The sequence below is a fragment of the Coloeus monedula genome (assembly GCF_965178545.1).
Source record: "Coloeus monedula genome assembly, chromosome: 37".
NCBI lineage: Eukaryota > Metazoa > Chordata > Aves > Passeriformes > Corvidae > Coloeus > Coloeus monedula.
Window position 1 is genome coordinate 1162964 of NC_138817.1, and position 15746 is coordinate 1178709.

At 47.7% G+C, this 15746-nt stretch overlaps 1 protein-coding gene across 1 annotated transcript in view; it reads left to right on the top strand.

Moving 5' to 3' along the window:
* The window catches only part of RUSF1 (RUS family member 1), a gene marked incomplete at its 3' end in the record, with an annotated part of 39667 nt that overhangs the window by 22138 nt on the left and 1783 nt on the right, over positions 1–15746 (top strand). The window contains exons 10-14 of the mRNA XM_082300116.1: positions 466–704; positions 2801–2858; positions 3681–3751; positions 12454–12615; positions 15036–15113. Coding sequence (XP_082156242.1) covers positions 466–704; positions 2801–2858; positions 3681–3751; positions 12454–12615; positions 15036–15113 — 608 coding nt within the window. The remainder of the gene's footprint in view (positions 1–465; positions 705–2800; positions 2859–3680; positions 3752–12453; positions 12616–15035; positions 15114–15746) is intronic.

Genomic DNA, 15746 nt, shown 5'->3' on the forward strand with positions numbered 1-15746 from the left:
GAGGTGGGCGTGGCCACGGTGAGCCAAGGGCTGTCTCAGGTCAGGTGGGCGTGGCCCAGGTGAGGTGGGCGTGGCCTTTGGAGTTTTTTAATGAGGTGGGCGTGGCCCAGGTGAGGTGGGCGTGGCCCAGGTGAGGTTTGGGCTCTCTCAGGTGAGGTGGGCGTGGCCTTGGGGGAGTTAATGAGATGGGCGTGGCGCAGGTGAGGTCAGCATGGCCCAGGTGTGGTGGGCGTGGCCACGGTGAGCCTAGGGCTGTCTCAGGTCAGGTGGGCGTGGCCCAGGTGAGGTGGGCGTGGCCCAGGTGTGGTGGGCGTGGCCACGGTGAGCCTAGGGCTGTCTCAGGTCAGATGGGCGTGGCCCAGGTGAGGTTTGGCCTCTCTCAGGTCAGGTGGGCGTGGCCCCGGCTGAGGTGGGCGTGGTCCCAGCCCTCACCTGGCCCCGCCCCTCCCCTCCCCCCCCTCCCAGGCTCACCTGGCCGCTCCTGGGGCTCCTCCTGGCCGCTCACCTGGGCGCCAACCTGGCGGCCCTGGGCTCGCTGACCCTCACCTGCCTCAACCGGCCCCGCCTCCGCCTGGCCATTGGCTGGGCCCTGCGAGGGGGCGGGGCCAAGGCCGGAAGGGGCGTGGCTTGGCCAGGTAAAGGCGGCCTCACCTTGGAGCTGCCCCGCCCCCGCCAGGTGAACCCCAGGGAGCCGCTGCTGCCAGGTGAGGGGAGGGGGGGGGTTGGGGTCATTTTGGGGTCACCTGAGCACACCTGGAGGGGTTTGGGGTCACCTGAGGAGGATTTGGGGTCATTTTGGGGTCACTTGGAGGGGGTTGGGGTCACCTGGGGACACCTGAGGGGGATTCGGGGTCACTTTAGGGTCACCTGGGCACACCTGGGGTCACCTGAGGAGGATTTGGGGTCATTTTGGGGTCACCTGAGGGGGCTTTGGGGTCACCTGGGCACACCTGGAGGGGTTTGGGGTCACTTGAGGAGGATTTGGGGTCATTTTGGGGTCACCTGGGGGCGATTTGGGGTCACCTGAGGCCTTTTGGGGTCATTTTGGGGTCACCTGAGATCACCTGGGGTCACCTGAGGAGGATTTGGGGTCATTTTGGGATCACCTGGGGGGGATTTGGGGTCACCTGGGCACACCTGGAGGGGTTTGGGGTCACCTGAGGGAGAATTGGGGTCATTTTGGGGTCACTTGGAGGGGGTTGGGGTCACCTGGGGACACCTGAGGGGGATTCGGGGTCACTTTAGGGTCACCTGGGCACGCCTGGGGTCACCTGAGGGGGATTTGGGGCCATTTTGGGGTCACCTGAGGGGGCTTTGGGGTCACCTGGGCACACCTGGAGGGGTTTGGGGTCACTTGAGGAGGATTTGGGGTCATTTTGGGGTCATCTGGGGGGGATTTGGGGTCACCTGGGGACACCTGGGGTCACCTGAGGAGGATTTGGGGTCATTTTGGGGTCACCTGGGAGGGATTTGGGGTCACCTGAGGGGTTTTGGGGTCATTTGGGGTCACCTGAGGGGGTTTTGGGGTCATTTTGGGGTCACCTGGGGGCGATTTGGGGTCACCTGAGGCCTTTTGGGGTCATTTTGGGGTCACCTGAGATCACCTGGGGTCACCTGAGGAGGATTTGGGGTCATTTTGGGGTCACCTGAGATCACCTGGGGTCACCTAAGGGGTTTTGGGGTCATTTTGGGGTCACCTGGGGGGGATTTGGGGTCACCTGAGCACACCTGGAGGGGTTTGGGGTCACCTGAGGGAGAATTGGGGTCATTTTGGGGTCACTTGGAGGGGGTTGGGGTCACCTGGGGACACCTGAGGGGGATTCGGGGTCACTTTAGGGTCACCTGGGCACGCCTGGGGTCACCTGAGGGGGATTTGGGGCCATTTTGGGGTCACCTGAGGGGGCTTTGGGGTCACCTGGGCACACCTGGAGGGGTTTGGGGTCACTTGAGGAGGATTTGGGGTCATTTTGGGGTCACCTGGGGACACCTGAGGGGATTTGGGATCATTTTGGGTCACCTGGGCACATCTGGGGTCACCTGAGGCCTTTTGGGGTCATTTTGGGGTCACCTGAGATCACCTGGGGTCACCTGAGGGGGAATTGGGGTCATTTTGGGGTCACCTGGGAGGGATTTGGGGTCACCTGAGGGGTTTTGGGGTCATTTGGGGTCACCTGGGGTGGATTTGGGGTCATTTTGGGGTCATCTGGGGTGGATTTGGGGTCACCTGGGGACACCTGGGGTCACCTGAGGGCTTTTGGGGTCATTTTGGGGTCACCAGGGGTCACCTGGAGGGGTTTGGGGTCACCTGAGGGGGACTGGGGGTCATTTTGGGGTCACCTGGGAGGGATTTGGGGTCACCTGGGGACACCTGGGGAGTTTTGGGGTCACCTGAGGCCTTTTGGGGTCATTTTGGGGTCACCTGAGATCACCTGGGGTCACCTGAGGAGGATTTGGGGTCATTTTGGGGTCACCTGAGGAGGATTCGGGGTCATTTTGGGGTCACCTGGGAGGGATTTGGGGTCACCTGAGGAGGATTCGGGGTCATTTTGGGGTCACCTGGGGGGGAATTGGGGTCATTTTGGGGTCACCTGGGGAGATTTTGGGGTCATTTTGGGGGGATTTGGGGTCATTTTGGGGTCACTTGAGGTCACCCGGGGGTCATTTGGGGTCACCTGGGCTCACCGGGGGGGGGATTTTGGGGAGGATTTGAGGTCACCTGACCTCACCTGGATGACGTCACCCTCACCTGGATGACGTCACCCTCACCTGGATGACGTCACCACCCCTCCCCCCCCCCCAGGGTTCGGTTCCCGGCTCCGCCTCCACCTGGGGGCGCCCTTGGAGCACCTGGTGAGCAGGTGAGGGGGGGGGGGGGAGGGGCTGGATTTGGGGAGAATTCCCAGGATTTTGGGCAAATTTTGGGCGGGAATTCCAAGATTTGGGGAAATTTGGGGGGGGGGAGAAATTTTTAAATTTTTTGTTTAATTTTTTTAGGAATTTTTTGGGGCGGGGCAGGAAATTTTTGTGGCTTTTTTTTTTTTTATTTTTCCCAAGGATTTGGGGGAATTTGGGGGAAATTCGGGAATTTGGGCAGAATTCGAGGATTTTTAGGGAATTTTGGGAACATTTTTTTGGCATTTTGGGGCTGGATTTTTTCAAGAATTTGGGGCATTTGGGGAGGAGAAACTTGAGAATTTGGGGAGGGGGTGGATTTTAGGGAAAATTTGGGGCAATCGGGAGATTTTTGGGATGATTTGGGAATTTTGAGAATTTTTTGGGGAATTTTAGGGGATTTTGGGGGGGGGATTTGGGGCGATTTTGGGGCTTCCTTGGGTGTCTTGGGGTGGAAATTGGAGGAATTTGAGAGGAATTTGGGAGGAATTTGGGGAGAAATTGGGAAATTTGGAAGGAATTGGGGGGAATCTGGAGGAATTTGAGGAAAATTCGGAGGAATTTGGGGCTTTTTAGGGGGGAAAATTCAAGAAATTTGGGCTGAATGGGACAAAATTGGGGAAGAACTGGAAAATTGGGGGGGATTTGGAGGGAATTTTGTGGAGTTTTGGCCGAATTTGGGGATTTTTCAGCCGTTTCGAAGGATTTGGGCCAATTTGGGGTGGATTTTTTGGGGAATTTTGAGGGAATTTTGCCCATTTTGGGGGTTTTTGGCCCCGTTTTTCCAGCGAGGCCGAATTCCGGAAGGCTCTGGAATGTGGGACCCCCGATTACATCATCGTCCTCCGCCCCTCCCAAGGTGGGTCCGGGGGCCAAAAATCCCTAAAAATTTGGGGAAAAGGGACCCAAAATTTCCGGGATCCCAAAATTTGGGGGGGAAAAGGGAAAAAAATTGGGGGGAAAATCCCAAAATTTGGGGGGAAAAGGGAAAAAAAGGAGGAAAATCGGGGAGAAAAGAGCCCAAAAATTCCCAGAATTCCCAAATTTGGGATCCCAAAATTCCAGGATCCCAAAATTTTGGGGAGAAAAAGGGAAAAAATTGAGGGAAAAGGGAGAAAAATCCCAAAATTTGGGAGAAAAAACCTAAAAAATTTCTGGATCCCAAAATTTGGGGGAGAAAGGGGAAAAAATTGGGGGGGAAATTCCAAAATCTGGGGGGGAAAGGCCCAAAAATTCCCAGAATTCCCAAATTTGGGATCCTAAAATTCCAGGTTCCCAAAATTTGGGGGGAAAAGGGAAAAAAATGAAGAAAATTTGGAAGAAAAGACCTAAAAATTCCTGGAATTCCCAAATTTGGGATCCCAAAATTCCAGGATCCCAAAATTTGGAGGGAAAGGGAAAAAAACTGGGGGGGAAAGGGAGAAAAATTTGGCAAGAAAGGGAAAAAAATGGGGGGGAAAGGGAGAAAAATGCCAAAATTTGGGGGAAAAGGCCAAAAAATTCCCAGAATTCTCAAATCTGGGATCTGAAAATTCCAGGATCCCAAAATTTGGGGGAAAAGGGGAAAAAATTGGGGGGAAATCCCAAAATTTGGGGGGAAAAGGGAAAAAAAGGAGGAAAATCGGGGAGAAAAGAGCCCAAAAATTCCCAGAATTCCCAAATTTGGGATCCCAAAATTCCAGGATCCCAAAATTCCAGGATCCCAAAATTTGGAGGGAAAGGGAAAAAAATTGGGGGGAAAATCCCAAAATTTGGCAGGAAAGGGAAAGAATTGGGGGGAAAAGGGAGAAAAATCCCAAATTTTGGGGGGAAAGGCCCAAAAATTCCCAGAATTCCCAAATTTGGGATCTGAAAATTCCAGGATCCCAAAATTTGGGGGAAAAGGGGAAAAAATTGGGGGGAAATCCCAAAATTTGGGGGGAAAAGGGAAAAAAAGGAGGAAAATCGGGGAGAAAAGAGCCCAAAAATTCCCAGAATTCCCAAATTTGGGATCCCAAAATTCCAGGATCCCAAAATTCCAGGATCCCAAAATTTGGAGGGAAAGGGAAAAAAATTGGGGGGAAAATCCCAAAATTTGGCAGGAAAGGGAAAGAATTGGGGGGAAAAGGGAGAAAAATCCCAAATTTTGGGGGGAAAGGCCCAAAAATTCCCAGAATTCCCAAATTTGGGATCCCAAAATTCCAGGATCCCAAAATTTGGGGGGAAAAGGGAAAAAATTGGGGGGAAATCCCAAAATTTGGAGGGAAATGGGAAAAAAAGGAGGAAAATCGGGGAGAAAAGAGCCCAAAAATTCCCGGAATTCCCAAATTTGGGATCCCAAAATTCCAGGATCCCAAAATTTTGGGGAGAAAAAGGGAAAAAAATGAGGGAAAAGGGAGAAAAATCCCAAAATTTGGGAGAAAAAACCTAAAAAATTTCTGGATCCCAAAATTTGGGGGAGAAAGGGGAAAAAATTGGGGGGGAAATTCCAAAATCTGGGGGGGAAAGGCCCAAAAATTCCCAGAATTCCCAAATTTGGGATCCTAAAATTCCAGGTTCCCAAAATTTGGGGGAAAAAGGGAAAAAAATGAAGAAAATTTGGAAGAAAAGACCTAAAAATTCCTGGAATTCCCAAATTTGGGATCCCAAAATTCCAGGATCCCAAAATTTGGAGGGAAAGGGAAAAAAATTGGGGGGAAAATCCCAAAATTTGGCAGGAAAGGGAAAGAACTGGGGGGAAAAGGGAGAAAAATCCCAAAATTTGGGGGAAAAGGCCCAAAAATTCCCAGAATTCTCAAATCTGGGATCTGAAAATTCCAGGATCCCAAAATTTGGGGGAAAAGGGGAAAAAAGGAGGAAAATCGGGGAGAAAAGAGCCCAAAAATTCCCAGAATTCCCAAATTTGGGATCCCAAAATTCCAGGATCCCAAAATTTTGGGGAGAAAAAGGGAAAAAATTGAGGGAAAAGGGAGAAAAATCCCAAAATTTGGGAGAAAAAACCTAAAAATTTTCTGGATCCCAAAATTTGGGGGAGAAAGGGGAAAAAATTGGGGGGGAAATTCCAAAATCTGGGGGGGAAAGGCCCAAAAATTCCCAGAATTCCCAAATTTGGGATCCCAAAATTCCAGGATCCCAAAATTTGGGGGGAAAAGGGAAAAAATTGAGGGAAAATCCCAAAATTTGAGGGAAAAAAGGGCAAAAAAATCCCAAAATTTGGGGAAAAGACCCCAAAATTCCCAGAATTCCCAAATTTGAGCTCTTGGAATTTCAGGATCCCAAAATTTGGATTCCGAAGGTTTAAGAATCCCAAAATTTGGGAATCCCAGGAATTTTTGGGTGGATTTGGGGTCCTTTTTCCCCCCAATTTTGGGGATTTTTCCCCTCGTTTTTCCCCAAATTTGGGGGTCGGGAATTTTTGGGGGATCCCCAAATTTTGGGATCGGGGATTTTTTTTTGGGAATCCAAAATTTGGGAACCCCAGGATTTTTTTGGGCTCCATTTCCTCAATTTTTGGGGCTCCCAGGGTGGATTTTGGGTCCTTTCCCCCCCAATTTTGGGGATTCTTTTCTCCCTTTTTTCCCAAATTTCCCAGATTCCCCAAATTTTGGAATCCAGGTTATTTTGGGATCCCAAAATTTGGGAATCCCAGGATTTTTTGGACTCCATTTCCTCAATTTTTGGGGCTCCCAGGGTGGATTTTGGCTCCTTTTTTCCCCAATTTTGGGGATTTTTTCCCAAATTCCCCAAATTTTGGAATCCAGGTTATTTTGGGCTCCCAAAATTTGAGAACCCCAGGATTTTTTGGGCTCCATCTCCTCAATTTTTGGGGCTCCCAGGGTGGATTTTGGGTCGTTTCCCTCCAATTTTTCCCCTTTTTTCCCCCAATTTTTCCTCTTTCGACCTCGGGATTTTTTGGGGGGATCCCCAAATTTTGGGATCGGGGATTTTTTTTTGGGAATCCAAAATTTGGGAACCCCAGGATTTTTTTGGACTCCATTTCCTCAATTTTTGGGGCTCCCAGGGTGGATTTTTGGGTCATTTCCCCCCCCAATTTTGGGAATTTTTTTCCTCCTTTTCCCCCCAAATTTCCCAAATTTCGGACTCCAGTTTTTTTGGGATCCCAAAATTTGGGAATCCCAGGATTTTTTGGGCTCCATTTCCTCAATTTTTGGGGCTCCCAGGGTGGATTTTGGCTCTTTTTCCCCCCAGTTTTGGGGATTCTTTTCTCCCTTTTTTCCCAAATTTCCCAAATTTCCCAGATTTCCCAAATTTTGGAATCCAGGGGTTTTTGGGCTCCCAAAATTTGGGAATCCCAAGATTTTTTTGCACTCCATTTTCTCAAATTTTTGGGGCTCCCAGGGTGGATTTTGGCTCCTTTTTTCCCCAATTTTGGGGATTTTTTCCCAAATTCCCCAAATTTGGAATCCAGGTTATTTTGGGCTCCCAAAATTTGAGAACCCCAGGATTTTTTGGATTCCATTTCCTCAATTTTTGGGGCTCCCAGGGTGGATTTTGGGTCGTTTCCCTCCAATTTTTCCCCTTTTTTCCCCCAATTTTTCCTCTTTCGACCTCGGGATTTTTTTGGGGGGATCCCCAAATTTTGGGATCGGGGATTTTTTTTTGGGAATCCAAAATTTGGGAACCCCAGGATTTTTTGGACTCCATTTCCTCAATTTTTGGGGCTCCCAGGGTGGATTTTGGGTCGTTTCCCTCCAATTTTTCCCCTTTTTTCCCCCAATTTTTCCTCTTTCGACCTCGGGATTTTTTTGGGGGGATCCCCAAATTTTGGGATCGGGGATTTTTTTTTGGGAATCCAAAATTTGGGAACCCCAGGATTTTTTTGGACTCCATTTCCTCAATTTTTGGGCCGCCCAGGGTGGATTTTTTTGGGTCATTTCCCCCCCCAATTTTGGGAATTTTTTTCCTCCTTTTCCCCCCAAATTTCCCAAATTTCGGACTCCAGTTTTTTTGGGATCCCAAAATTTGGGAATCCCAGGATTTTTTGGCTCCATTTCCTCAATTTTTGGGGCTCCCAGGGTGGATTTTGGCTCCTTTTCCCCCCAATTTTGGGGATTCTTTTCTCCCTTTTTTCCCAAATTTCCCAAATTTCCCAAATTTTGGAAGCCAGGTTTTTTTGGGCTCCCAAAATTTGGGAATCCCAAGATTTCTTTGCACTCCATTTTCTCAAATTTTTGGGGCTCCCAGGGTGGATTTTGGCTCCTTTTTTCCCCAATTTTAGGGATTTTTTCCCAAATTCCCCAAATTTGGAATCCAGGTTATTTTGGGCTCCCAAAATTTGAGAACCCCAGGATTTTTTGGACTCCATCTCCTCAATTTTTGGGGCTCCCAGGGTGGATTTTGGGTCGTTTCCCTCCAATTTTTCCCCTTTTTTCCCCCAATTTTTCCTCTTTCGACCTCGGGATTTTTTTGGGGGATCCCCAAATTTTGGGATCGGGGATTTTTTTTTGGGAATCCAAAATTTGGGAACCCCAGGATTTTTTTGGGCTCCATTTCCTCAATTTTTGGGGCTCCCAGGGTGGATTTTGGCTCTTTTTCCCCCCAGTTTTGGGGATTCTTTTCTCCCTTTTTTCCCAAATTTCCCAGATTCCCCAAATTTTGGAATCCAGGTTTTTTTGGGCTCCCAAAATTTGGGAATCCCAAGATTTTTTTGCACTCCATTTTCTCAAATTTTTGGGGCTCCCAGGGTGGATTTTGGCTCCTTTTTTCCCCAATTTTGGGGATTTTTTCCCAAATTCCCCAAATTTTGGAATCCAGGTTATTTTGGGCTCCCAAAATTTGGGAACCCCAGGATTTTTTGGGCTCCATTTCCTCAATTTTTGGGGCTCCCAGGGTGGATTTTGGGTCCTTTTCCCCCCAATTTTGGGGATTCTTTTCTCCCTTTTTTCCCAAATTTCCCAGATTCCCCAAATTTTGGAATCCAGGTTATTTTGGGCTCCCAAAATTTGAGAACCCCAGGATTTTTTGGGCTCCATCTCCTCAATTTTTGGGGCTCCCAGGGTGGATTTTGGGTCGTTTCCCTCCAATTTTTCCCCTTTTTTCCCCCAATTTTTCCTCTTTCGACCTCGGGATTTTTTTGGGGGATCCCCAAATTTTGGGATCGGGGATTTTTTTTTTGGGAATCCAAAATTTGGGAACCCCAGGATTTTTTTGGACTCCATTTCCTCAATTTTTGGGCCGCTCAGGGTGGATTTTTGGGTCATTTCCCCCCCCAATTTTGGGAATTTTTTTCCTCCCTTTCCCCCGAAATTTCCCAAATTTCCCAAATTTCGGACTCCAGTTTTTTTGGGATCCCAAAATTTGGGAATCCCAGGATTTTTTGGGCTCCATTTCCTCAATTTTTGGGGCTCTCAGGTTGGATTTTTGGGTCATTTCCCCCCCCAGTTTTGGGAATTTTTTTCCTCCCTTTCCCCCCAAATTTCCCAAATTTCCCAAATTTCGGACTCCAGGTTTTTTGGGATCCCAAAATTTGGGAATCCCAGGATTTTTTGGACTCCATCTCCTCAATTTTTGGGGCTCCCAGGGTGGATTTTGGGTCGTTTCCCTCCAATTTTTCCCCTTTTTTCCCCCAATTTTTCCTCTTTCGACCTCGGGATTTTTTTGGGGGATCCCCAAATTTTGGGATCGGGGATTTTTTTTTGGGAATCCAAAATTTGGGAACCCCAGGATTTTTTTGGGCTCCATTTCCTCAATTTTTGGGGCTCCCAGGGTGGATTTTGGGTCCTTTCCCCCCCCAGTTTTGGGGATTTTTCCTCCCTTTTTTCCCAAATTTCCCAGATTCCCCAAATTTTGGAATCCAGGGGTTTTTGGGCTCCCAAAATTTGGGAATCTCAGGATTTTTTTGCACTCCATTTTCTCAAATTTTTGGGGCTCCCAGGGTGGATTTTGGCTCCTTTTCCCCCCAATTTTGGGGATTCTTTTCTCCCTTTTTTCCCAAATTTCCCAAATTTCCAAAATTTTGGAAGCCAGGTTTTTTTGGGCTCCCAAAATTTGGGAATCCCAAGATTTTTTTGCACTCCATTTTCTCAAATTTTTGGGGCTCCCAGGGTGGATTTTGGCTCCTTTTTTCCCCAATTTTGGGGATTTTTTCCCAAATTCCCCAAATTTTGGAATCCAGGTTATTTTGGGCTCCCAAAATTTGGGAATCCCAGGATTTTTTGGACTCCATCTCCTCAATTTTTGGGGCTCCCAGGGTGGATTTTGGGTCGTTTCCCTCCAATTTTTCCCCTTTTTTCCCCCAATTTTTCCTCTTTCGACCTCGGGATTTTTTTGGGGGATCCCCAAATTTTGGGATCGGGGATTTTTTTTTGGGAATCCAAAATTTGGGAATCCCAAGATTTTTTTGGACTCCATTTCCTCAATTTTTGGGCCGCCCAGGGTGGATTTTTGGGTCATTTTCCCCCAATTTTGGGAATTTTTTTCCTCCCTTTTCCCCCAAATTTCCCAAATTTCCCAAATTTTGGACTCCAGTTTTTTTGGGATCCCAAAATTTGGGAACCCCAGGATTTTTTGGACTCCATTTCCTCAATTTTTGGGGCTCCCAGGGTGGATTTTGGGTCGTTTTCCTCCAATTTCGCCTCTATTTCCCTCCAATTTTTCCCCTTTTTTCCCCCAATTTTTCCTCTTTCGACCTCGGGATTTTTTTGGGGGATCCCCAAATTTTGGGATCGGGGATTTTTTTTTGGGAATCCAAAATTTGGGAATCCCAGGATTTTTTTTGGACTCCATTTCCTCAATTTTTGGGGCTCCCAGGGTGGATTTTTGGGTCATTTCCCCCCCCAATTTTGGGAATTTTTTTCCTCCTTTTCCCCCCAAATTTCCCAAATTTCGGACTCCAGTTTTTTTGGGATCCCAAAATTTGGGAATCCCAGGATGTTTTGGACTCCATTTCCTCAATTTTTGGGGCTCCCAGGGTGGATTTTGGCTCTTTTTCCCCCCAGTTTTGGGGATTCTTTTCTCCCTTTTTTCCCAAATTTCCCAGATTCCCCAAATTTTGGAATCCAGGGGTTTTTGGGCTCCCAAAATTTGGGAATCCCAAGATTTTTTTGCACTCCATTTTCTCAAATTTTTGGGGCTCCCAGGGTGGATTTTGGCTCCTTTTTTCCCCAATTTTAGGGATTTTTTCCCAAATTCCCCAAATTTGGAATCCAGGTTATTTTGGGCTCCCAAAATTTGAGAACCCCAGGATTTTTTGGACTCCATCTCCTCAATTTTTGGGGCTCCCAGGGTGGATTTTGGGTCGTTTCCCTCCAATTTTTCCCCTTTTTTCCCCCAATTTTTCCTCTTTCGACCTCGGGATTTTTTGGGGGATCCCCAAATTTTGGGATCGGGGATTTTTTTTTGGGAATCCAAAATTTGGGAACCCCAGGATTTTTTTGGGCTCCATTTCCTCAATTTTTGGGGCTCCCAGGGTGGATTTTGGGTCCTTTCCCCCCCAGTTTTGGGGATTCTTTTCTCCCTTTTTTCCCAAATTTCCCAGATTCCCCAAATTTTGGAAGCCAGGTTTTTTTGGGCTCCCAAAATTTGGGAATCCCAAGATTTTTTTGCACTCCATTTTCTCGAATTTTTGGGGCTCCCAGGGTGGATTTTGGCTCCTTTTTTCCCCAATTTTGGGGATTTTTTCCCAGATTCCCCAAATTTTGGAATCCAGGTTATTTTGGGCTCCCAAAATTTGAGAACCCCAGGATTTTTTGGACTCCATCTCCTCAATTTTTGGGGCTCCCAGGGTGGATTTTGGGTCGTTTCCCTCCAATTTTTCCCCTTTTTTCCCCCAATTTTTCCTCTTTCGACCTCGGGATTTTTTTGGGGGGATCCCCAAATTTTGGGATCGGGGATTTTTTTTTGGGAATCCAAAATTTGGGAACCCCAGGATTTTTTTGGACTCCATTTCCTCAATTTTTGGGGCTCCCAGGGTGGATTTTTGGGTCATTCCCCCCCCCCAGTTTTGGGAATTTTTTTCCTCCCTTTCCCCCCAAATTTCCCAAATTTCCCAAATTTCGGACGCCAGTTTTTTTGGGCTCCCAAAATTTGGGAATCCCAGGATTTTTTGGGCTCCATTTCCTCAATTTTTGGGGCTCCCAGGGTGGATTTTGGCTCTTTTTCCCCCCAATTTTGGGGATTCTTTTCTCCCTTTTTTCCCAAATTTCCCAGATTCCCCAAATTTTGGAATCCAGGGTTTTTTTGGGCTCCCAAAATTTGGGAATCCCAAGATTTTTTTGCACTCCATTTTCTCAAATTTTTGGGGCTCCCAGGATGGATTTTGGCTCCTTTTTTCCCCAATTTTGGGGATTTTTTCCCAGATTCCCCAAATTTTGGAATCCAGGTTATTTTGGGCTCCCAAAATTTGAGAACCCCAGGATTTTTTGGACTCCATCTCCTCAATTTTTGGGGCTCCCAGGGTGGATTTTGGGTCGTTTCCCTCCAATTTTTCCCCTTTTTTCCCCCAATTTTTCCTCTTTCGACCTCGGGATTTTTTGGGGGGATCCCCAAATTTTCGGATCGGGGATTTTTTTTTTTGGTGGGGGGGGGGAATGCCTCCCCCTGACCCCTCCCCCTTTTCTCCAGGCTGGGTGGGGGTGGGGCTCCGCCGGGGGGCCCCCCCCGAGACCCCAATTTTGGGCTGTGCCCAGGCCCTGCTGCTGGAGGAGCTGCTGGGAGAGGATTTGGGGCCGGGGTCTCCCCTGGGGGAGCTCCTGGGACCCCTCCAGCGACGCCTGCGGAGCTGCCGTGAGGATCCGGGGATTTGGGGGAATTTGGGGAATCTTTGGGAATTTTGTGGAAATTTTTTCGGAATTTTTTGGGAATTTTTGGGGGGAGATTTTGGGGCAGTTTTAGGGGATTTCAATGGGATTTTTGGGAAATTTGGGGGGGGGTTTTGAGGGGGTTTTGGGGGGTTTTAGGGGATTTTGGGGGTCCTGAGGAGTTTGGGAGGGATTTGGGGAACTTTGGGGAATTTTTTGGAATTTTTTCGGAATTTTTTGGAATTTTTTCGGAATTTTTTGGAATTTCTTCAGATTTTTGGGGGAATTTTTGGAGGAGATTTGGGGAAGTTTGAAGGGATTTAAATGGGAAGTTTGGGAAAATTTTAAGGCAATTTTGGGGGGAGTTTTGGGAATTTTGGGGGTCCTGGGGAGTTTGGGAGGGATTTGGGGAATTTTGGGGAATTTTTTTTGCATTTTTGGGAATTTTTAGAGGTGATTTGGGGGCGTTTTAGGGAATTTAAATGGGAATTTTGGGAAATTTGGGGGGGATTTGAGGGAATTTGGGGTGTTTGGGAGAGATTTGGGGAATTTGGGGGAATTTTGGGGAATTTTTTGGGAATTTTTGGGAATTTTTTTGGAATTTTTGGAGGAGATTGGGGGGGTTGTAAGGGGATTTAAATGGGATTTTTGGGAAATTTTAGGGGGATTTTGGGGGAATTTGGGGAATTTTAGGGGTCCTGGGGAGGTTGGGGGGAATTTGGAGAATCTTTGGGAATTTTGGGGAATTTTTTCGGAATTTTTTGGGAATTTTTGGGGGAGATTTTGGGGCAGTTTTAGGGGATTTCAATGGGATTTTTGGGAAATTTGGGGGGGGTTTTGAGGGGGTTTTGGGGGGTTTTAGGGGATTTTGGGGGTCCTGAGGAGTTTGGGAGGGATTTGGGGAACTTTGGGGAATTTTTTGGAATTTTTTCGGAATTTTTTGGAATTTTTTCAGATTTTTGGGGGAATTTTTGGAGGAGATTTGGGGGCGTTTTAGGGGATTTCAATGGGATTTTTGGGAAAATTTTAGGGCAATTTTGGGGGGACTTTTGGGAATTTTGGGGGTCCTGGGGAGTTTGGGAGGGATTTGGGGAATTTTGGGGAATTTTTTTTGCATTTTTGGGAATTTTTAGAGGTGATTTGGGGGCGTTTTAGGGGATTTCAATGGGATTTTTGGGAAATTTGGGGGGGATTTGAGGGAATTTGGGGTGTTTGGGAGAGATTTGGGGAATTTGGGGGAATTTTGGGGAATTTTTTGGGAATTTTTGGGAATTTTTTTGGAATTTTTGGAGGAGATTGGGGGAGTTGTAAGGGGATTTAAATGGGATTTTTGGGAAATTTTAGAGGGATTTTGGGGGAATTTGGGGAATTTTAGGGGTCCTGGGGAGGTTGGGGGGAATTTGGAGAATCTTTGGGAATTTTGGGGAATTTTTTCGGAATTTTTTGGGAATTTTTGGGGGAGATTTTGGGGCAGTTTTAGGGGATTTCAATGGGATTTTTGGGAAATTTGGGGGGGGTTTTGAGGGGGTTTTGGGGGGTTTTAGGGGATTTTGGGGGTCCTGAGGAGTTTGGGAGGGATTTGGGGAACTTTGGGGAATTTTTTGGAATTTTTTCGGAATTTTTTGGAATTTTTTCAGATTTTTGGGGGAATTTTTGGAGGAGATTTGGGGGCGTTTTAGGGGATTTCAATGGGATTTTTGGGAAAATTTTAGGGCAATTTTGGGGGGACTTTTGGGAATTTTGGGGGTCCTGGGGAGTTTGGGAGGGATTTGGGGAATTTTGGGGAATTTTTTTTGCATTTTTGGGAATTTTTAGAGGTGATTTGGGGGCGTTTTAGGGGATTTCAATGGGATTTTTGGGAAATTTGGGGGGGATTTGAGGGAATTTGGGGTGTTTGGGAGAGATTTGGGGAATTTGGGGGAATTTTTGAGAATTTTTTGGGAATTTTTGGGAATTTTTTGGGAATTTGGGGAGGAGATTGGGGGGGTTGTAAGGGGATTTAAATGGGATTTTTGGGAAATTTTAGGGGGATTTTGGGGGAATTTTGGGAATTTTAGGGGTCCTGGGGAGGTTGGGGGGAATTTGGGGAATCTTTGGGAATTTTTTGAAATTTTTTTGGAATTTTTTTGGAATTTTTGGGGGGAGATTTTGGGGAAGTTTTAGGGGATTTAAAAGGGATTTGTTGGGAAATTTTGGGAAGATTTTGAGGGGATTTGGGGGAATTTTGGGAGATTTAAACGGGATTTTTTGGGGGCGGATTTTTGGGGCTTTTGAGCCGGTTTTGGGGTGAAATCTGGGGGAGTCCTGGAAGGATTCTTGGGGATTTGGGGGGGGATTTGAGGAATTCCGGGTGGATTTTGGGGCTTTTTTGCCTCATTTTGGGGCTGAACTCCTCCCCTCCCCCAGCTCCGGGCTCGGTTCCCTGGGGGGTCCTGGCCGAGACCTCGCGGCTCTTCCGGGACCTGGGCCCCTCCCTCCTGCAAGGTTGGTGCCGCTTCTGTCGCGACAGAACGCGGGAAATCGCGATATTTAAAAAAAAAAACATTTCCGGCTCCACTTCCGGGTTCCGGAGTATCTACTTCCGGTTCCGGTTCTCAGCGTCTGATGTTTCTCCTCATTGTCACTTCCGGGTTTTGAGTCTGTGCGTTTGTTTCCGGTTTGTTACTTCCGGTTCCGGTTCAGCTTCCGGGTTTCGCTTCCGGTTCCGGCGCCCGCGGCGGGGGGATTTTGGGTGGAATTTTGATGGATTTGGGGCATTTTTTTGGGGGGGGGGCCGGGATTTCGGAATTTTGGGGGAATTCCCTCGGAATCTGGGGAGTTTTGGGGATTCTTGGCTGAACCCGGGGAGGTTTGGGTGGAATTTGGGGGATTTTGGGGAATTTTCCTTGGAATTTTTGGGTGGCGTTTTGGGGTGGAATTTTGGGGTGAATTTGGGGGATTTTGGGGGGTTCTCGGTGGGTTTTGGGGTTGGAATTTTGGGGAGGATTCCGGTGGCTTTGGGTTTTGAGGGATTTGGTGGAATTTGGGTGGATTTTGGATCGATTGGGAGAGATTTTGGGTGGATTTGGGGGAATTTGGGTGCATTTTGGGAGGTTTTGGGTGAAATTTGTGGAAATT